This window comes from Megalops cyprinoides, chromosome 7 (assembly GCF_013368585.1).
Source record: "Megalops cyprinoides isolate fMegCyp1 chromosome 7, fMegCyp1.pri, whole genome shotgun sequence".
Classification (NCBI taxonomy): Eukaryota; Metazoa; Chordata; class Actinopteri; order Elopiformes; family Megalopidae; genus Megalops; species Megalops cyprinoides.
Genome location: NC_050589.1, coordinates 19924205 through 19947206, shown reverse-complemented (window position 1 = coordinate 19947206; position 23002 = coordinate 19924205). Strand labels below are relative to the sequence as shown.

General features: G+C 43.2%; 1 protein-coding gene across 3 annotated transcripts in view; it reads left to right on the top strand.

Moving 5' to 3' along the window:
* The window catches only part of rgs19 (regulator of G protein signaling 19), a 36625-nt gene that overhangs the window by 6968 nt on the left and 6655 nt on the right, over positions 1–23002 (top strand). For 2 of the 3 annotated variants that reach the window (XM_036533341.1, XM_036533340.1), the window contains exons 2-3: positions 1056–1166; positions 21744–21880. In XM_036533341.1, coding sequence (XP_036389234.1) covers positions 1152–1166; positions 21744–21880 — 152 coding nt within the window. In that variant the 5' untranslated portion in view covers positions 1056–1151. Of the gene's footprint in view, positions 1–1055; positions 1167–8276; positions 8442–21743; positions 21881–23002 lie in introns of those variants that run through there. The other variant, XM_036533342.1, reaches the window with a different exon arrangement.

The following is a 23002-nucleotide window of genomic DNA, read 5'->3' as shown; positions in this document are numbered from 1 at the left end:
TCTGTGCCTGTAAGTGTTTCTTGGATATTTAAATTTAATCCTGTTAGATTAGGATCCAAGTGATAAAACTCAAGTGCTTTAAGGATTTTAATCTGCTCTGCATTTGTATAGGCTCTGGTGCGCTGTGCTTGTTCCCTAAGAGGCCTGATAGGAAGAAAAAAAAAATGTGGAAAGACTGGACCACCTACACAAAGTTGATTTTGGGGTTGAAATTTACGCATAAGGATTGTCTGAGAAAGGAGCATGAAAGGAGCACGGAATGAATGCTGTGTCATGAATATAGCCATGTTCTAGCATGTCAAAATGGGGTTACCTGAAAAAAATGGGGGTTAAAGTGATGTTGACAGGACACCCCTGCAATTTTTTGTTTTACTTCTCTTTGTGCATGAGTCCGCGTGCTGTGCTCCACATACTGAGACACATACATGCACTTAACTTGTAATACAGCCTGTAAACATTTTCGGAAACACTACTTGATACTAGATGGTGTTAACTTATTCCTTTGCTTTGCACGAAATAGTTAAGGTAAGTATAATTGTAAAGTTATCTGATTCTAGACTAGTATTTTGATGTGGTATCTAATATGGGCATGGGGGAGGCAGATGCTGCTGGTTCTCTGTTCTATATGGTAAAATCAGCTCCAACGCTGTTTTCCCCTTTGATTTATTTGCTGTCATATTTGCCTGTTTACATGATGTTCTGTTCTTGTTCCTGCATATCCCTGAAGCCTTTCAGGAATATCCAGTTTGGGTTGAAGCTGTTAAAATGCATTACATATAACTTAAAATGAATCAATACTGCCCCCTTTCCTAAATGTACACTCTATCAATATCCTTCTCTCAGAATGTACCACATTATAGTGTATTTCAGATTGATCAAGAAAATGAAATTCTCTGAAAAAAAGACATTCCACTGAGTGTCTGACTCTGTGGAATTGTGATTTCAGGCAGTATAGTTTGCAGCCATTTTGCACTCTTGTGTCATCCCTGTTCCTGTGACAGATGAAAAATCTTGGCCTCTCTCTCTCTCTCTTTGTGTTGCTGTGGTGTGCACAGGAAAGGTCCACGGCCGACAGGGGGATGACATGCATGTTTCCAGGCTGTTAACAACGTTCAGGATTTTAAGACTATTAGGCTGCGAGCTGTCAAGCCATGATGGACATACTGGTACTGTATGCTTTCTTTGCTGTATTGTCTTGTGTTTTTTCTTGTTCTTTCTTCTGTTGTTATTGTTGAATCCACCAGCCGAGTTACCACGACTGGTTGTAGAAGACCCATCTGTGGCTGGTGTGTGGGTGGGGGGTTGGGGGTCTGGACTTCTACAACTTTGAGAGACCGAACCTGCAACCTAGGGTTAGGTCAGGTTGATGGTTCTGAGATTGGAAACCTCAGAATGGTCATCATCTTAGCGCAACAGTTAGACGCTTGCTTCATTCAAGTGGGTCACCTGCAGTGGAAGTTCATCCATTGCTCACCCATGTACTTTATGTCTGTTGGTTTATTTATTGGTTGATTGGTTTGTGTGGTCATATGTTTTTAAGGTTCACGGAATTGGGTCTTGTATTATTGTTGTGAAACCTGTTGTGCAGTATCTTAACTGAGCTTTTGGAAATGCAGCTGGATGTCAGAAATGCAAAGATGTAAACCCTGACTAGTGTGCTTTAGAACTGATTGAACAAGACAATGCAGGCTACAGGACACAATACAAAGGTATGTTAGACATGCTGTTTTAAAATAAATATGGAAAACTCCAATTCTATGGGACATTTTCAGTTATTATGAAGGTTTTTGTTAGCATGATGTGTGGGGGGTGTAAACATGATGTTGGATTTTTGCCATAAATATACTGTGCACATTGCAGCATCCTAAATGAGCGTTTCTTTGTTTGGTGTAGAGAGCAGTCCTTGTGCAGGTCTCTTGTGCAGGGAAAGCTTGATATGCTTTCAGGTTTGTAGTGTCTTAATGTCACTGACGGGATCACAGGTTTCATTCCCGCTCGCTTTCCCAGCACAGTCTTGTCAAATGTTGTTTTTGAAGACCGTAATCAGGAATGTGTCACACAACACCCCTCAACGCGTCCTAAGCAAAGGACATATCAAACGTGAGGAGGCAAGAAGGATTCTCAGAGGTGAGGAAACACGAAGGAGAAGCAAGCAGTACAGAGCAGGATCTTCCCTGGCAGAGGAAACACTTGGTCTTTTCCCTTTGTGTCCCCCCCTCCCCCGATGAGAATCCAAGAGGCATTCATTTAAAAATATAGAGTTAAACTGCTGCCTCATGCTTTAAGCTTCCCTGTTAATGCTGCCAGTATCAGTGTGATACTATGGTTAAAGCAGCTGAACCGAGGGTCATGGGGTTGAGTCACAGGGTAGGGCATTAATGTCACAGCCTTGAGCACAGACCTCAGGCTCCCCAAACAAACACATCAGTCTGAATGGGCTATATAATGTTTAAGGTGTAAAACTGTGAAGCATTGCACGTCAACTTAAATAAGGAAATCTGCTAAGGATATTTCAAATTGATTAAAGAAGTAAAATAATACTAATTTTCACAGTCTGCTGGCACAGCAGTGTCATCTCTTTGAGGTGTACCTGATACCACACCAGTTGATGCCTGTGCCAAAGCTGTTATATTTTGTGCAAAGGAGCCTGCAGAGTATAAAGAACAAACTTCCACTATTAAACAGACTGTTCATACCCCTGCAGTTCTAAGAAAGTGTGTGTGGGTTATGGCTTAGACTTTGATGGCTATCAGAAGTCCCTGTGTAACTGCTGCAGCTGTGCCATATATGCAGAAAGAACGTTGTACAGGACTTCATAGTGTTTGGGTGTTATTTGAGATAACTTGAGATTTTTTTGGCAGAGAAGGCGTTCTTTTTGTAGTATTTCTGTGTTTGTGTTTGTGTGTGTTTTCCGGTTGTCTGTCCGCGTGAGTGTGTGTGTGTGTTGTGTATGTGTATCAGTCTGTATGTCTATGTATATATAAATGTCTGTCTGATCATGTTTGCAGGCATGCATGTGTGTGTGTGTGTGTGCATACACACTTGTATGTGTGGGTTCACAATCCTCTACATGCAGTTAGTTCTTTTTTGCATGCTGCATAGCTGACCTGTCTGTGCAGTGCTTCAGGCGGTCAGGGATCACATGTCTGCCTGTCTGTGTCTTCCTAACTGTGGCCGGCTGTGCTGCTCTGTACTTATCCTACCAGCTCCTACCAGAGTTTCCCCCCCATCAGAAGCACACAGTTGGCCTCTAGTGCTCTGAGGGTGAAAATCCCGATAAACAGCCCCTTGACTTCAGCAGTCTCCCCTCATCTCCTGCCTCATCTTACACGCCTTCACATTTGGTTCATTCTTTGTTCAGAGGCATGAGGATCAGGGGTCAGGGTCTATTTTTGATGTGGTTTATTTTTACTCCTACGCTTGCAATAACCATATCACTTTTTGTCGTCAGTTTGATTTGGAATTGGAGCCCGAAGAATGTGAGTGGAGCAAATGATGTCTCCATTCCACTCCAGTGGCTCTCTCTCTTTATGAATGTGGTGAGAAAAAGAGAGAAAGAGGAAGACATAAGCAGGGAGAGAGACAGAGGCTGAAGGGGAGTGCCCTGCTTGTCACATGATTCATGGCCACTTTGGCATGGAATCTGGATAAGTTAGAGAAAAGGAAGATTTAGATCTAAAAACAGACAATGAAGCAAACAATGAATCTTTTTGTTGAAGCCCTCTGAGCTTTAGACAGAGATGGAATTGGAGGGAAACTTGTCAATTTAATGCAATTTGCATATCTTTGCTGAGATTAGTATGTGGGAGCAACCTCAAATGCTGAGGGTTTGTCATGTATATGTATCTTAATTAAAATACAAGTATTTCATATGTTTTAGATGTGTATGGTTTATGCATGGAGAAACATATATACAGATCTGAATTCCTATATCACAGTATCCTCATGTGTTTTCCTGTCTTTTCCACTCAGTTCCTTTTTTCTTCTTGGGATTATCTACTCATATTCCTAACTGTGAAAAAAAACATCCCAAGACCTGCACATTCTTGTTTCTTGGTAGATATTAGTTCATTTTTCCCTCTGTTGTACAACATCTGGTCATACTTTCTCAAAGTGGTAAAAAAGGATGTGATGGGAGCTAATGTGGTGGCCTTCCGGAAGATCAGCCAGTTCACATTGATGGGGATGGTGTCAGAGGTCAAAGCCAGAGGGAGTGTTCTTCTGCTGTCTTTGTGGGCACCAGCTTGGTTCATATTGTGCAGCTCCCCATCTGCTACTATGAATGCAGTTGGGCCCAGGGAAGTGCAGAGACTTAATGCAATCTTAAGCTGGCATCCATCAACAAACTACATATTCAAACCCTCTAAGACCCCAAAAAGTACAAGTGGTGTGGGTGCTGTCTTGGAGCTGTGCCAGTGAGTGCTGCAATGGCATTAGACACCAAACAGCTGCTGTTACAATGGTGAGACCTTGTAATTCAGGCACTCACAGGGTTACAACAAATCACCTCTGTATGTCAAGACCTAGTAAGATCATGCCCAATTAAACTGCATTCTGTAGTGTTACATCCTGTTTTGTAATAATTTGTGTTCCATGAGACACAAAATTAAGAGAGTACAATTTGTTTTGTTCTAGTTTCGCGGTTTCGGCTTTAACCACAGCGTGGAAGGTTCACTCCATGGTACAAGGTTACCTCATTTGATTTTTGCAAAGTATTTCAGCTTTTTTTTTTTTTTTTTTGAAATAGTTGAATTTTTTTTTTTTTGCAAGAATTGTCTAGCGTTCATGTAGCATTCTCAATACAATTGAGAAATTACAAGTAATGGTCTATGCTACGAAAAATACATATACGGGGGGTAGATAAGACAGAACAACAGCCTCAGAAATTCCCGTAGAACTGATTTTACCCTTCTGTGACCAGTCATACCTAAAACTGTATGTTTTGAAATATCTTCACAAAGCTGATATTTATGGAAGGGGTGACATTCAGAAACTGGTTGTAACTGAGGCCAGCATAACTTCCATAACTTGATCACAAACCCTGGACTTCTTGGGCAGTGGAAGAAAGTAATAAGGTCAGACGAGTTGTCTTTTACTGTTTTCCTAAACCTGGACAGGTTTATGTTTGAAAATAGCCAAATGAAACCTTCAGCCCACATCGCCTGTCTCAACTTGGTGGTGGTGGATCTGGTATGATATTGGCAGCCACCCCATGGGAGTCATTGGGTCTGATTATTGCTCTGCATGGCAGAATTATGGGCAAGAAATACAAAGCCATATCAGGCAACCAGATGCACCCTATGGTGCAAACATTGTTTGTTCAAGTCGTTCCCATATTCAGGGTGAGAACACCCCCTGTATATACCACTAAAAACATTCAAGAGTGGTTTCATGAACACCAGAATGATGTCAAGCACCTTTATGGACCTGGGAAGATCTGGAACACGGGGTGGAGAGTCGATTTCCCCCTCATTCATCTCTCAAAGAACTGGAGGCTTTCCTTCTTGATGAATGGTCCAATATCCTACTAGAAACAGTTAAACCTCAATAACAACATTCCAAGTAGGGCTGAAACTGTTTTGAAGGCAAGGAGTGGCCCAATTCCTTATTAATACATTTATATATTGTTTGGTGTTTCCCCTATTCTGTCTACCCCCTGTATATATACATACATGTGTGCACATCTCAAAAATATATGTTATGTATGTGTGTGTATTTAAATGTATGTGTGCATGTCTGTAAATATGCAAAATATATGTTAGGTCTGTAGACATAGTCACTCTCCATAGCCCCACAACCATGCAGGGGCAATTCATTGGCATTTCTCTTTTTGCCCTTTTGCTCTTTTTGGTTTCTTGCTTTATAGTAAGCCCAGCCTGCTGGAAAGGTCTTGCAAGCATTACTACTGCTCTGGTCTGATGGCTCTTTTGTTCTCTACTTCCTTCCCCAGTGTTTGAAGAGCAGCCTCCCTCTGGCTCCTTACCCTAAAGGAGAGGGGCTGACTGTCCTTTGAGCCACAGCCATGGCCCCACCACTGCACCACTAACTAAATTCAATCTCAATTATTTTCACATGTTACAGTCCTATATATAGCTCCTGTCAATTTCCCTCCTTGTCACATTTGTTTGTTGCCTCCCTCTCTCACTCTTCACTTCTATCTCTCTCTCTCGCTCTGTCGTCCTCTCTCTCTCTCTCTCTCTCTCTCTCTCTTTCTCTTGCTCTGTCTTTCACACTCCTTTCTCATTGCAGTTCGTACATTGAAACCATTGCTGGGAAATATACACATACGAAAACTTCACGAAAGACATAAAATTACTCATTTTTTTTCTTCCTCCTCGATCTAAGCCCTTTGATCTTGAAGTCTAATTCATTAAAACTGATAAAAAAGCAGCTGTAACGCAAATGATGGGAGCGGTGGAGTATGAAATCAGCCAGCAAAAGCTCTTACATTCAGATAAACTGTAACAGCAATGCTGTTACTTTCTGAATTGCACATATTGGTTCAGAGAATGTTCCCACAGCTTAGAGTGGAAATTTTTTGGACAGTTGCTGTGGTGGGGGCCCTGATATGAATAATACCTTGAGGCTGGCTAGAATGGTCACTCTCCCCAGTAATAATATCACTAATGATGATTGGAATAATAGTGTACAGAGATTAAGTTTAGGTTCCTGGGAAGAGGCAGTCCATCTCTGTTGCCAGATATTAGATTACTGCCTCTGACTTGTCACTTGAAAGAGAGGAAGATTCCCACTGGAAATGTGCATTTTCAGTCAATCACTGTCAGGCATGTTTGGGAAGGGCCTACTCCTTATTAAAAGACAAAAATAGACTGCCGAGAAAATGGAATAATATTAGATTATTTATTTTCTTAGCAGATGCCCTCAGTCCGGGTAACTTGCAGCACTTACAATTTTACATAACATCATTTATTTGCTTAACAGATGCTGGTAACTGGGGCGACTTACAGTTCTTCACCCTCTGTAGCGCACTTATACAGCTGGATTTTTACCTTGTTCAAGTATATTATAGCTGTGTCCCTTTGGGGATTTGACCTCATAGCCCTCTGGCTGAGAGCCTAGAACCCTCACCACTACATAACATGGATGCCCCTCTTCCATATATGGTGAGGAATGGTAGGAACACTTGAGAAGCGTGGAAGCCATTGGATAATGCAGTGGTGGGCTTATATCTCCCTGGCTTTGCGCACAGTTCATCTTCTTTTATCTCACACAGTTTTGAGTATTGAATCTTGCTTGCGTTAATCATGTTTCAGGCAGCCAGTTGTACATTATCATAATGGTCCATCAACACTCATTCTTATTTATGATTAATAGGGAGCTTTATGTACTTGTTGATGCCTGTATGGGGGCTAGACCCCTGGGTAAAGAGAGCTGGCCCTCCAGCGCACTGTCTCCCCTCAGAACAGATAGATGTACACACACACACACACACACACACACACACACACACACACACACAAATACTTGCACACATTCAGTGCAGACATTCAGCCACATACCATTACTTGTACACTATAGAGCATTGTTTACCACGTGTGTACCACTGTGAAGCATCCCAGAACACCAAAACATTTCTCCAAGCAAAAAATTTGTGGACCTTTTTTCACTTCTTCTCAAGATCCTTCCTATGTTCAGCTGTAATCTGTCACCCTACATTTTAAAGATGTTGCCTGTTAGATGTCTAATGTCTGATTAACTGAAACAGCTTGAAAAGTCTGAAGCCATATTGAATGCTTAAAGATTTAAATGGCAGGTAGGCCAAAACATGTAGGAAGTATCTTGTAAAATATGCCATTAAAATATAGAATTAACTCTCTCCCCCCAAGAAATCCAAGACACCCTATGAGGTGTGGTCCCTGTTGAGGAACTGTTGCTCTAAAGGCTGTATACAGAGGATTGTCTGCCATTGGGCTCCTATCAATAGAGCCCAACAACCAAGAGCACATCTCAAGCTGTAGCATTACCTGAAGAGCGGACATGGCAGTGACCCCTGGGAGGAGTAAAGCGACGCCTAGCCCTACGCCTTTGCGTTTGTATTTATCTGATTAGTAATCGCCGTTCTGAAACGGGAAGACGGGAGCAAGGGGCTGACTCATTAAGTTTCGCACATACCCCATGTCAGTTACAACATCTGCATGGTTTCAACACTTCCCCTTCGCCTGGCCCGTGCACTTGCTCTCTGTCCTCCTCCTTCTCCTTGTCCTCTTCCTCCTCCTCCTCTCTCTCCCTGTTAGCGGAGCTGTCACCGAGAGCGGTCCTCTGCCATGTGCTCCGTGGGGGTTGCCATATCGCTTTGACTTCACTTTTCTGCTTTGGATCAGTGGTGGATGGAAGGATTTGTGGGAAATATAAAAAGAAAAAAAAAACGGAGGTGAAAGAAAAATCAATCGATCATCTCAAATCCTTACAGTTTTTGGATGGTGAGTTTTTTTTTTGTTTTTAAAGAGTCTTATTCATAGTGCTGGACAAACTAAGCCAGGCCGGGATTCCCTTAAAAGGACAAGACACGCTGAATTTTTTGGCAAATAGTTGTTCAGTAATGTATTCCATTAGGAATCTTCTGACCTGTTGTTTTGAAGACTGTGTGAGTTATTGTGGGTGTGCGTATTGTCCCATCATGTTTGCCAGCGATTACACAGTAATTATCAATATAACTGTCCAGCTTATTTCATAGTAGAATTATGTTTATCTTTGAGTGGTAGAAGCATTAGTATGGGGTTTGTGCTTGAAGCGAAAGTGAGATCTGCTTCAGGATGGTACATTGCAACATATTCAGGCTACTGATAAATTGATTTTTCCCATTACTTTTCCTTGTTACCCCCCCCCCCCCCCCCCCCCAGCATCCTCTCATTGTGTGGTAAGTTTAGAATTCCTCATGTAATTGGTGTTCTTTTGCTCCTTGCCTACTTATTTGTGTATTTTATAATGATTTCATTTTGGTGCATCTGTCAGAAGGAAGCATAGTTTGGGCTTTATTGTAGCCAGAAGCCCCCGGTTACTACTGGAAAACTTCACTTTTTAAAAATGCATGACTAATGCCAGCCCTCAAGAGCTCCATGTTTGGTGCAGAAGTGGGGTTATAGAATTCCCTTGACGGACAGAAGGCATGGGGGCTTTTCGCCGCCACTCTGTCCCCAGCCCTCCAGGCTTTCCCGTACAAAAATACCCTTTGCGACAGGCCAGTTTCCTATAGGAAGAAATGTCCTCCAGTGCTTTTTTTAGTGAGGTTTACATACATGTAGGGAGCAGGGTACAGCAACATTATCTCAGTACGACAAGGAGGTACAGTGTTTGCATTTCTGACGAAAAAATGCAGTTAGTTTTTTTTTTTTTTTTTGTCCATCGCCTTTGCTTGCCTGAATTGAAGAAGTTGAGATTGTGAAGTAAAGGGCTGGGTTTGTAATGTGGGCTAACAGGAAAGAAATACAGGGTTTCCTCTCAGATTTCTCACCAACAGCACACATCAGTCGAAAAGGACCTTCTCTCTTTCTAATGTCTGTTTTTGGAAAGTGGAGTCTCATTTGCAAAACATAGACCTGCAGTCCCCATGGTACTTACTCTGCTCAGTTAAAGCAGAAAATGCCTACCCCATATGTGTTGGTTTATTAGCTTAGGAGTTTGAGACAGAGACCAGAGTACTCAGAACTGCTAAATACAACAGCAGGACTGAAGAATGAATGCTCATGTATATTGGAAATGGGGTGATAAACTATCAAGCGCTGTCTCAATTATTAATACCTAACAATTATTAGAAACTTGGGGAAATGTATATATCGAATTCCTGGTTACGTAAGGTAAAAACACAGTGATTTTACAGTGGGAAGCTTAATACTATTCAGTGAACCTGATGCACGCCAGTCTCTTAACTCTCTCCTATTGCATCCATGTTGGATCCACGCCACAAACATTTACACTTCATTTTTCAGAATCTCCAAATTTCCAGTAAAGCCAAAATTGCTACAGTTTGCATCTTTGTTGGATATAGCAAGGAATATTGCAAGCTTGAAGGTGGCTTTGTGCTCGCCAGCGCTGAAAAAGAGGCGTGATTCCCATGCTCCTTGGTCAAGATTGTGGTCCTCGTGTTCCACAGAATGTGGATGAAAATTAGGTCTAAAATTCCTTCAGAGAGACTCGCCCATGACTGGAGTGTAGCCCATTGGATTGGTGGAAAGTCAGTTGAGATTTCTTGGGCTAAAAAACTGGCAACACAGAGAATTTGTATTTCTGGAATATGTGTGCCCTGTGAATGAGTCCTATTTGTTTCCAATCTCGCAGATGACCAGCCATAACTGGTTTACCCTTGAGCATGCAAATATTTTTCATAAGTACAGACTGGTAGCTACAGTGTAGATATTTTAATACTCAAACCAACTGATTGATAAAAAAACAGCATAGAAATTGAACACACCCAAAAAGGATGTATATTGTTTATCATACCTAAAAATCATGCTACTTGACTTGAAATGTAATTACAGGGACAGTGTTTCATTTATTCATACTTATTCACTTATTCATACTTCTAATGTACTCATGAGGCTGTTCTCCAAATTGTTACTCTTCAGCCAAGCTGGACAACTGTGGCAAGAACTGAAAGTAAAAGAATATATATATCTTTTTATTTAACAGAAACGTCAGATCCTTGACTAAGAGGAAAAATTTCCCAGAGTGAAACAGATGTAAAACTTACTGTATCCCTTTTCCCCTTTTTAATTTTCCTTCAGGCAAAGACATATATTTTCACTATATCTACCAACATAATTTCTGTTGATAAACTGCAGGCTAGAATATTCCTGTAGGTGAGTAGTATTATTTTTACTTATGACTTCATCTGGTATTATTGCCAAGACTGATCAATCAGCAAATCGTTAATCTTTGCAACAGATTAAACTGTTACATTTTCACACATTATATACATTATTATTAGCAGTTTATTGAATACACTGACTGTGAGATGAAACTGTGGACACACTATTTAATCTTTTGGTTAGTTTGCAGACACTGGTACTGTGTGGCCTTGACAAAAACACTGTTTGCATCCTCTATGTTCTGCAACCCATTGTGGCGTATTGGTGGGAGGAGCTGGGGGGACCCATCTTTCTGAATGGTACAGCAGCTGGAATTTTAACCCACGACCCTCAGGTCCAGAGCCCAGTGCCCCCAATGCTACATCACTTCCCCCTCTGTGTTTTGCAAGCATTACAGTCATCCCCAAGGCCGACACATGGGTGTGTGAGAGGAGTGATGCATAGATTAATCGACTATCAAAATAGTCGTTAGTTGGAGCCCTATTGTGTAGTGCTGCGCTTGCATCGGGATGGAGGTGAATGGTGCTGTGGTCCCTGTGTTTGGCTTCTGCATGTGGCGTAATGATTATGACCTTTCATCTAACTTTTCTGTGCCAGTCAGCTTGCCAGCACAAGTTGACAATGGCACATTGCATTGCATATCGTGCATATCGTGTGTGTATTGTGTAAGGTTGGATAGTACAATGTTTGCATTCACTACCCTTTATTTTGTTGAAAGAGTAAAATTATTCTGTTCTAATACTTTTCCATTCTATGTTATTCTATTTTGTACTGTGCTATTCTAGTTTGTATAGTCTTATCTATTCTGCTGTGGTAATTTCAAGGTCAGAATTAATTAATATGAAATGATTGACTACCCAGTTACTTGTTTAACCATACCGCACTGTGGGAATGTTTTAAACCCATTATATCTTGCTGATGCTCATTCTCAATTTGATGCAAGCTGTAACTTGCCATTTTTAAAACGTGTTTCTGTTTCGGTGAAACTCAAGACTGTACAGGTTTTTCCTCCAGTAGCACTCCTGTGTGTTACGCAGTTCAGTGGACTTTATTGAAGTATGGCTGATACCAGAGTCACTAAAGCTAAACCAAATCCCCCTAACAGGATTGAAGGGGCAGTAATGAGATTACAGCAGATCATCTTGGTCCTTTCAGTGTGAGACACTTGTGGCTGGCGGATTGGATAGCCTTTAAACCTAGACACCTTAACACCATAGATGCTCACAATAATCAAGACCTTTAGCGAACAGCCTGCGGGTTTTTCACCTAGCTGTTGTCAGGTTCTCAGTATGTTGGTTTTGGGCTTTTTGGAACACTTTGAGAAATCACTTATTCATAACAATCTGCACTTGTTTGTAAATTGTGTGCTGGGCACAAAGTACATGCAGTTTGTCTCAAGAATGCAGGAGATGGCAGGGGTTTTGCACACGAGATCATGGTTTGTACTTGGACACTCAGAAGATGAGTGTGTGTTTGCCAAGGTGGTGTTTGCTGTATCTGCCGAATGTCTTTGTACCACTGCATTTAGATTTCAAAGACTTAGAGCTTTCTCGGCTATCTTGTGAAGGGGATGAGGCGCAGTGGAGAGCTGTTACTTCCTGCTAAAAAGAGGAGAAATGGGGAACCCCAACTCTAGAAACCCTTTGTGGGTGAGCATATCTCAACAGTGGTTCACACATTCACAGCCCTATACTTTTTGAGAAGAGGTTACAGTACTGCTCTCTGCACCTGAGGGCCGGACTGCTGTTGTATTTCTTGGTCAAGATACTTCACCTCATTTGCTCAGGCAAAAGTGTATTCTGATGTGTTAAATGGCTGTCTAAGGTTACAGAATGGGTGCAGCATAAAATTAAACGTGTATCAGGTTTCCCTGGCTGGGAGCTCAGCAGCTCAACAGAGGGATCAGGATCTCAATCTGGGCACTTCAGATTTAAAAACGCACTCTGAATCAGGAGCGCTGCCACTCTCTGGCACGTGGTTTGAAAGAGGAAATGTGCACGTAGGCAGGCGGACCTCTGTGTTGCACTTGCAGGAACCCCAGGAAGGTTTATCTGGTGCAATGCACAAACTCAGCCCCCCCCCCCCCAATCTACTCAAGAGGGAAACTAGTCTGGCCTGGCGTTCACAGCTTCAGCACGGATGGCTGGGTAGGCTGGGCTCACAGGTTTGCTGCAATACTAGCACTCACTTTGTTCCACAAGTACCTTTGTGTAGAGTCATTCTGAATTTTTCCCAGCTGTGTCTTGACAAATATTTTGTAATTGGTTTTTTCACCTACAAAAATGAACTAATTCTGCCTATGAACTGGCCTCTTGCTCAGATTGGATTCAAATCACTTGTCAAGAGAATTTAACTACATTGCAGAAACCTGATATTACTACATTGAAGGTCATCTGTCTGGGTGTAGTTAGACTCATTTAAACACAGTTGCTGTGATGAAAGGACATTCTTCTTTCTGTTCCATTATCAATAACTGAACATTTGTTGTTTTCATATGCTACTCAAATATCATTGTTAACAATGCCAGCATGAATCCAGAGGAATTTTAAGTGAATGTTTGCCTAGTCAAACAGAAATATGTATAGTTTAAGGATGTCCAACAACAGTGGAGTGGAGGCTCAAGTTGTTAAGGACATTAGGCAGGCCTTGAGTAAAATGGTGGACCCTCCTTCCTCAAACAGGCCCAGAAAGGGGATTTTAAAGCAGAAGTGTATATATTCACCTCCTGGTTTCCACTGTGCTGGAAACTGTACACAAGATATAACTGGGGTTTCTTTAGGGCTAAGGGGAAGTGCCATCCGTCAGGTGGGGCATGCTTGTGGTTTCCGTTCCCCCCCACAAGCTGGAGCTCCTATCTGAGCAGGAATTCAGATGGTTTGCAAGGTGTGGACTGGTTGATGTCTGACTTTTGACCTCTGACCTCTAGAACTGGCAGGAGGTCCATTCTCTGGAAACTCCCCCCAGCAATCACTTGCATCATGGGCTTGATACTTTGGGTTCATAGCCTATTTCATGACAGTTCTTCCCTTCCAGTGTAATTTGCATGTTTCTGTGAATACTGGTGGGTCTGGCATGCACTGGGTTAACTCTGCTTGTCCTGAGACAAAATTATTGTCATGGACATAACAGAATCTGATGGTGCAGTCTCCACAGCGTATCACATTACCCTTGCATAAAATAAAAAACAAAATGCGCTTTTTTTAACTAAGAAGTATGACCTGGCAAAGAAATCCGACACGTTTTGGGACCGCGAGTATGGAAAATAAACAGGGCGCTTTTTCACTTTAAGCGCTGTTTGCTTTGACAGTGTCTGTAAGTGTGTGGGCCAGAGACTGATAGCTTGTTTGTTTCGGAGGCCCCTGTAGCCCTCTGCACACCACAGATTAACTCCAGCCGCCTTGAAGTTAAACGGGATCCGCTGCCCGCTCGCATCTGAAGTGACCCCATGTTAAAAAATAGATGTTTGGAAAAAAAAAACTGGTTGGGGGGGTGGAGATGGGGGTGGGGGGTGGAGATGGGGGTGGGGGTTGTGGGGGAGAGAAGGCTGCCAATTTGCAGCGGCCTAAAAATACCCCCGTCGTCGTTGGAGAAACATTATTTAACTCTGTGAAAGGTCATGCCTTTTTAAAGCCTGAAAAACAGGATTTATTTTGAAAATTGTCGAGATTAAAAAGGCACCCCTTATTAAGCTGCATCTCCCGACAGCTGTGGAGTGCCGAGCCCAAGGGACGGGGAATCTGTTTGAACTGAGCCAGGCTGGGAGAGAGACAGAAAGAGACTGAGATGGAGAGGAAGAAAGAGGGAGGGATTTTTTATGTTCATAGCTGTGTAGCACCTCTGGAAAAGCTGTTGTACGACCAGTGCTGAGAGGGACGATGCGTGACGCTTCGTGTATTTTTGTCCAGGAATTAAAAGAGAGTTTTTGTTCCACAGGTACCCTTGTAGCAGCAGTGGACATTAAAACCCTTTCCTTAGAATCACAATGATAATGTTGTTATTTACAAAAAGATACAGTCGCATAGTACTCTGAGTCATTCAGTCAAGACCGTCAGACATTCAGACATCAGTGTCATTGCAAGCTCATGTGTTTCAGTTTTTTTCTTCTTCTACTTGTGTATATTATCAGTCTGAATATGAAGGAGAAGCTTAGAATGTGTGGTGAAGTGCCGGGTTTATTATAATGTGGGCTAACAGGAAAGAAAAGTGTTGTGCTTCCATGCACGCTTAAGGCCTTATCTGACTGTCCTGCTCACTAACCACACGTGTCAGTCAGGGAGGGCCGGCTCTCTGCACCGCATCTGCTGCTAGACATTTATGCTGTGGTCCTGTTCAAAAGTGGTGAAAAGTTGTCAGAGTCCCAACAAGAATCCTCTCTTGCCATTGCAAGGAATGTCACTGCATGCACAGCCTACTCAAATTAGAAAGTCCATGTTTGTGATGCAAATTGCATTAGTGTATTTAGTAGAAGCCCTGTTGCTATTTCTACCCAGCACCCTAAACCTAAACGTTTTCCTCCCTTTCCTCTACGCTCGATGGTATTGTTAGCATCGCTGACATGTTTTAGCAAGTGACAGCTTTTGGCTGCGTTTGGCTTGTTGCGTTGGCTGCGGTTCCTCGCGCTTTGTCGAAGGAGTGCAGGAGTAATGAGCGTCCTGGCAGTTTTTCACAGCGTTCTCGTCCAGTTGTTTACCGCAGCCTCCCGGCCTCCTGACTCACCCCGATGAAAAAAGAGAAAATGATGAACAGCAGACGGAGAAGTACACCTTTCCAGAGTGAAGGAACGTTCATTGGGTGTAAGATTACACAGCGCAGCCTGGCTCTTCAAAGGGCTTCCCTTCGCACCTGCCCTGGGGCACATGGGCAAGTGCGTCCACAACCTGCAAATACTGACACTCACAAGCGCGCAAAAACACTGAACCCCCCCCACCAACCACCCCACAACGGAAGAACACCCATTTGGCCTGGGTCACCCTGGGGCTACCTCATCAGACCTTGCGTCCCCTCCTGATTATGTGAGAATGTGATAAATTTCTCATGGAGCCGAAGTGTAACGTCAATAGTGAGTTTCTAGGGCAATAGTGTGGCATTGTGATGAGGAGCGTGGCTTGTAACAGTTCAGTTCCCTGATGGGGAAGTGCAGTTGCATACTTGGGCAAGGTACTTAACCTGAATTACCTCAGCAAATATCCTGCTATGTAAGTGTATAACATGTAAAAGTTGTAGGGTGTTCAAGTTGCACTGGGTGAGAATTTCCATTAAGCAACTGTGCTGAACTAAAGTGGACAAATGTTACACAATGTTGTTGACGAGGCATGAGGTGAAGTATTGTAATACTGAAATTCACAAAATTAGAAAATGACTAAATGTTTCATGGCCCTAAAAGCATGCTGAAAAATGAAATGACTGTATGACTTAGATCAAAACTGTCTGGAATATTATATATTTTTCAACCAAAAAATCATGTCAGTGGAATTTTTACTTGCATGTAATCAATACAACTTGTTACATGCCATCTCTCTTTATCCTTTATGTAGCTAAATAGCTAACCTAAAGTTCGGCCCATTGTTGATCCCTTTTATAAAAACGATATGGCACTCAAACCTGTGGTATATCATGAATATTAGCATGGCTATGGGTTTTACATATGAATAAAGGAAAGAAAATAGAACTTGTTTGATCATTTTTTCCTATCAATATTATTTCTTGGGGGGATACTTGGGTGGATAACGTGAACTTAACTTCATGAAATGTATTGTGAGGAAAATGTATTACATTTTATATTTATAATCAATAAATCCATTGTAGTGACAGGATGACAGAAACACCAACACTTGAGCTGAATATATTGCAAGCACTGTGGCAATAGGAAATGCCCTTCTGACAGGAAGCCAAGACTGCACAATCCTTGAATGTTTTATCTCTGCTGTTGTAAGTTACCCCCATTTACTCTCACAATAAGCGCCTGCTCTTTCAGTCATTTCATTCCACCAGTGAACTGAAGGAAGTGAGAACAGGACAGTGCCATCAAACCAAGCTGAAGCTCTAAGTTGAATGTGCAGCCCATGGTTGTCATTGCAGAGTTTCACAAGGCCTAAAGGAACTACCAGAGGGAAAGTGTACCGTTGCATTAAAAGTAGTTTAGAGAATCATCACTGACATAAAAAAAAAAAAAAAAAAAATTTCCAAGAAACGTTGCAATACAAACAAAAGTCGGACAATAAATTCTAATCAGTATTCAGTTTAGAAAGGGCTATGTTACAGTGAAAAAAGGTGATTTAGCACATACAAAATTACAAACTTAGGCCCGCAGTGTATTTGTATGCATGACAGATTCCCGTTTACATTGTGTGGGCAAAGCCCTCTCCCAGCGACGTGTCCCGCCATGGCAGAGCTCTGCTGTTACGGCGTCACACGTCACCCGCTGCCTGAAGGGAGGCTCCTGTCACTCCTGTCACGTTCCCGTGGCGTCCGCACGCTCTCCGTCCTCGGGCCGGACCGGGCACGACAAAGCGATGGAGGCTCGTGACGACTGAGGCTGCCGCATCTGGTATTACGGAGAGCTGCGAGGGCTCAGGACGCCCAGAAAATTGAGCAGACGTGCTGAATTGTGTGACCTAATTACAGTAGCGGGCCGCTTGCCACCGCGCCGCCGTCTGAGCGGTGGCGACTGCACTTTTAGAGTTTGGCCTGCGAAGTGTCTCATCCTCACCGTCAACACCTCTTTAGTGCGGTTTTTCAAGAAATATCACTAGAGCCCTAGTGCTCTGCTTATTGTCTTGCATGTATGTACAAGTGCAAATGTGAGATTTAAGCCTGTAGATTTCCCCACACTGTTTGAACGAGTTTTAGAAAACCAGTGGGCAATGCCTGAAGCCCTGGGAACATCGTTTTCAAAAAGCAGATTTATAAATACTTGGTATGCGCATACCAGTAGTAATTTTTCAGAGAAAAACATGTGTGCCCTTTAAGGGGATTATCTTTGTAGGTTGCTGTTTTATTAATGATTATTTCAATTGTCACCACTGGTCTCTGTTCTCTCAGTTCTGAAGGCGTAGTATGGTAAATGACACAGTGTGAATGGCTGCGTAGGAACCGGAAACGTAGTCATAAAGAGATTACTGTGGTCTGCATGTGTTCCTGCCCTGTAAAACAGTGCTTTTGCGGACTCAACTTACCAGTTCTCTGTACAGTCTACACAGATGACTGAGGGTTCGGGCACTTCCCTCAGATGTGGTTTTAATAACCAGTTCAGCTCAACACATTGAGACGAGTCTTTGTTGGCACCGTGGGCAATCACAGCTGCTTTGATTCCTTTGGTCTTTGGCCCCGTTCGTCCTGCCTGCATGTTCTTAAGTGTGACCCCAACCCTTTGTGTTGCAACCCATAATCCTGTCCCAGCGTACCCCCTGCAGTTAAGCTCCACAACCATCCCCATGTCGTCACAATCTACGCATATTGGCATGACAGATCGTATTGGTCTGCATTGTTGAAGTATAGGTGGCCACTGATAATAATGAACACTAATTGCTAGCAAAAACAAATAGTAAGTTTTTTTTTTTTTTTTACAAAGATTAATTTTACTTTTGAAATACATATATTGTTTGGTGTCTCGAGAGGTCTCATTTGAAGGTACATTGGTTTTGATTTTCTTGCTTTGAATGTAAACCTGTGAGGTGTATTTGCGTTTAGTTTTGTGACTTTTTGGCGTCTTTTTACTTGCTGTGTAAGAGGGATGTTTTGTGTGGGACCAAGATGCTGTTTTTTGTAGAACAGCCATTCTTTGAAAAGAAAGAACATGTACTTTGTGTAGGACAGAGATGAGGAGGTGGCAGTTGAACATGTGATTTCCACAGACCATGAGCATCTTGTCTGTGTCTGTGAATGCCTCTGACAGCATGTATTACCAGCTGGCTTCCCCACAGCATGGCCAGTCAAACAACAAGAGAATGACTAACAGGTATCATGACAGGAAGTGTAAGAGGCGCTTACACAAAACAATTGGGCTAAAGAGCAGGACAACCAGAGCAGTTTGGACACACACAGACACACACACACACACAAGAAACACTAAACCCATCCACTCATATCCAGCTTGCATCAGCAGTGCATATCGGGACACTCCACTCATTTGCATTCTTGTGTTTCCATCCCTTTACACTGCCATTTCATTTTTCAGTTTTCCTCAGTAATGCAAACCCAGTCTCCTAGATTGCGTACGGTAGGTCGCTGACTCCGCTGAGATTCTCATGTTTTCATCCCTATGCCAATAAAATCCCCCCTGTACTTTTGTCCTGGCTTCACATGTAGCCACCCAGTTGACAGTCTTAATGTCCCTCTGTATTTCACCATCCTCCAAACAGGCCATTAGGCAACAAAAGCCTTTTGTTTTAGCACATTTTTTTCTCTGTCTCTGTTGTTGTCAGTCTATTGTGATTAATTTTACAGACGCTTAACATACAGTACAGCACAGGGCTCTTCTGTTCGCGACAGCTGGGCCAAATGTAATTGGAAAAGAATTACGGCTCGAGCTTTTTAGCAAATTAAAAATAGCCTCTGAAATCAGATGGGGAGTGTGCGGCTAAAGTATCAAAAGCTTATAAAATAGACAGGTTTTTTCCCCACAGCTGACTGTACTTTGGGTGTGAGAATGTGTGTGTGGGCATGTGTGCATATACGTGTGTGTGTATGTGTTTGTGTTTTTGTGTACCCATGTCTGCATGCAGCGGGTTATCTGTGTTTTCCAGAGTGTGTGTGTGTGTGTGTGTGTGTGTTTGTATGTGTGTGCATTGGTTGGGGAGGTTTTTGTGTGTCTGTTTCTGTTGTGTCTCCCTGAATGTGTGTGAGTGTGTGTGTGTGTGTGTGTGTGTGTGTGCATATATATACATGTATGTGTGTTTCTCTGTCTGCATACAGAGGGTTGTCTGTTTGTGTCACCGTGAGTGTGTGCGTGTGTGTGTGTGTGTGTGTATACGTATACGCCTGTGTAAGCAGTGTGCGATGACAAAGACCCGGCTAACTGCTTACGGCACCATCACATGACACGTCACACTGCCTTGCTGTTTTATTGCATGCACCACTTCCTGAAGGAACCGCGGTGGAGACCATGCTGCGCATGATGCCTGAGCAGGGCTGCGCAGACCTGCCTGCTCTGCGCATATGGCCCTACCTCCATCCCACGAGGCGGCTGCGCACAGCACACTCCGGTCCTATTGGTTTGGCCGGGGGGCAAGATCCACTCCACAGTGCCTGCTGTGCAGTAGGCATTTTTATCCAGCTATCGCTTAAATTTGGAGGATTTGAGGAAACCGATTACCCTGTGTGACTGCCGGCTGTCAGTTACGCCTTTCCTGGAAGGGATCAGATGCCCACTCACCTTCTGCCACCATAGAGGAAATTATAACAATTTACCTGCCTCGGCTCATGAATCTTATAAGGAATGGTATTGATCAGAAAATTGAAGAAATAGATGGGAAACAGACAGACTGCAAGCTGCACAGTGATGTATCTTTCTGAATATGGGGGAGACCAAAAGGACCCAGCCCCCTCCCTAGCACTGGTATGTGTGGAGGGGTATGGTGCCATTGCAAGATAGCAGTACAGCAGTAAATATTGCTCTGCATGTTAATTGTTGGAGCATGCTGGGCATTTTGCCCCTGGTGTATGTAATGTCTGTCTGTAATGTTTTATGTTGTGTATTTAACAGACGTGTGCTGTGCCTTCATGTCCTGTGTTGCTTCACACTGTTGTGTTCCTCTTTGCTGATTTGCTTTAGTTTCTGGAATGTTCTGTTACGTTACATAGGCACTACGTATGTCTGATTGTTTAATGTGTGAGCATATTAATTACACGTGTGAGCGTATTGCATGTGCTCCTTAGACTGTTATTTGTGTATTACATGCCGCAGTGTGAGAGATGAATGTAAAGAAGACTTCCCCTTGGCTGTCACCATGTACATCATTTCCTGCTACTCAATCACCCGGCTTGTTCCGATTTTTGTCGCCTATAGTGAGTTTGACCTTTTGGTCACGCCCCTGTCTTGGCCTCGCATGACCCAGCTTCCTCTTTCCCGACCCAAGACGTTAAAACTGTACTTATTATGGTCGTCAGACAAGTTTTGCCCTAATTAAGTGTGCAGATGAGACTCAAGTAGTACACACAAAGTAAGGCATTCAGAATTCATACGCTCAGCCATAAGGACCAGTATTTTGGTAAAATAGCAGAGAATCCCATGTGCTGGTTGGCGCGGGTTATGAGGAAAGGAAAAGGAAGTGATGCAACATGTGCCTCCTTCAGTCACTCTTCATTGGCCAACTCATGAGCCCACCCCTTCCTAAGTAGTTTGGTCTCTAATCCTGGTGTGAACGGACAAAGCAGCTATCATAAAGTCTTCGTTACAGTGGGACCTGGGAAGACATGTTTGTTTGTAGCCAAGTTGAAAGTAAAAGACTAGGCACTCGAGTCTACACGTGTGCAAGGCCATGAGAAACTTACTTAAAACAACTGCTTTCGGTGCTAAAACTAATAACACACTATGGATGTCAAATTTATGACAGATTTATGACAAATCTTTAAAAACCTCTGTGGGCTAGGGAAAAAAACAAGTTTGAAAAGTTTCACAGAAACAGTGGACTGTTGCCACAGTCACAACCTGCTGCACAGTGTGACAGTATGCATCTTTCACATATATTACGTTACAGGACGTGTAAGTGAGTGTGTGGCCGGGGTGCAGATAGATTCTGCCCCTAGGTGCTATCCCTGGATCAGTTTCAGCTGTTTTCAGCGGTAGGGGTTAGTGTTGGGTAAGCGAGGGGGCGAGGCACACAGCAGCAACCCTGGCACGGGAGCGTGCCGCGGCACAGCGTTTGCAAGGCCACCTGACAGCGCAGCTGACCTGTGTGTGTGTGTGTGTGTGTCCAGTACACAGGCCCCATCCCGGCAGAGCGCGAGTCTCCGATGGCGCGGAGCGAGACGTCGTCCAGCAGGGCCCGGCCGGCGGCGGCACAGCGCCCCAACGCCTGCTGCTTCTGTTGGTGCTGCTGCTGTAGCTGCTCATGGTACGTCACATGTCACACTGTCTCGGTGCCCTCCGAACGGGCTGCGTGTGTCACAGCAGGTAAATACGCCTGTAAGGAATCTCAGTCTCTCTCTCTCTCTCTCCATCTCTCTCACTTTCTCACTGTCTCCCTCATCCTCTCATTCTTTGTCTGTTTCCATCTTTTTCTTTTTCTCCTTCTATCCCTTTTTCTCCCTCTCTCCCACTCTCTCCCAGTTTCTCTTTTTCTCTCCATCTCTCTGCCTCTTTCTTAGTCGTATTGCATTGTGTATGTGAAAGGTGTGACTTCAGGTGGAATTCAGTCCCGCTGCCTGGCAGTTGGCCTAAATGTTTAACACATTTAAGTAACTTAACAACATTTTAATTCATTTCAAAGCAAAGTGTTGTATGTTCAGATCGTAACAAAAAAAAAAAAACAGCCAGGCTGCAAAGTGAATTCTACCTTTGTTCTTTTGAAGTCACACAGTTTGCCTTTTAGAGTAACGTTGCATGCATTCTTCCTGTGTTTATCTGTGGTCATCCAGTACGGGTGATGCTTTGAGTTGACTTCCTCACTGCATGTATTGTTTTTCTTCAGAGAGAATTTTCCCATGTGCGTAGTGTGCGTGATTCAAGCAGGGGTGTTAGACACTGGTCAGACACAAACACTGTGGGAATCCTTTTGAAAACGCCACAAGATAAATTCATTTGGAATATCCATCATCTGCATCCCAGAGTGGCAGGGGCCCAAAGAGCAAGCACTCCTCAATGTCTTTTTTCCCACCTCACATTACCATTACTCATCGAGCAAGTCATACCTGTAGGTGTGTTTTAGACACCGCCCTCTCATTAGTGACTGGAAAACTTCACAGAAGCACAGGAACAGACCAGCCCCGCCTCTTTCAACTTTTCAACTTTCAGTGGGCTGGCAGTGTAGCATAGTGGTAAGGTGCAGGGCTTGTAACAAAAAGGTTGCGGGTTTGATTCCTCACCGAATCATAGGTCCCTTCGCTGTACACTCTCTCTCTCTCTCTCTCTCTCTCTCTCTCTTTCTTTCTCCTTTGTTCTGTGTCTCTGTACTATGTGTCTTTCTTAAGTGCTGTATTAAAGTCAAGCCTGTGGTTGTGGTATATACAGAAGTCGT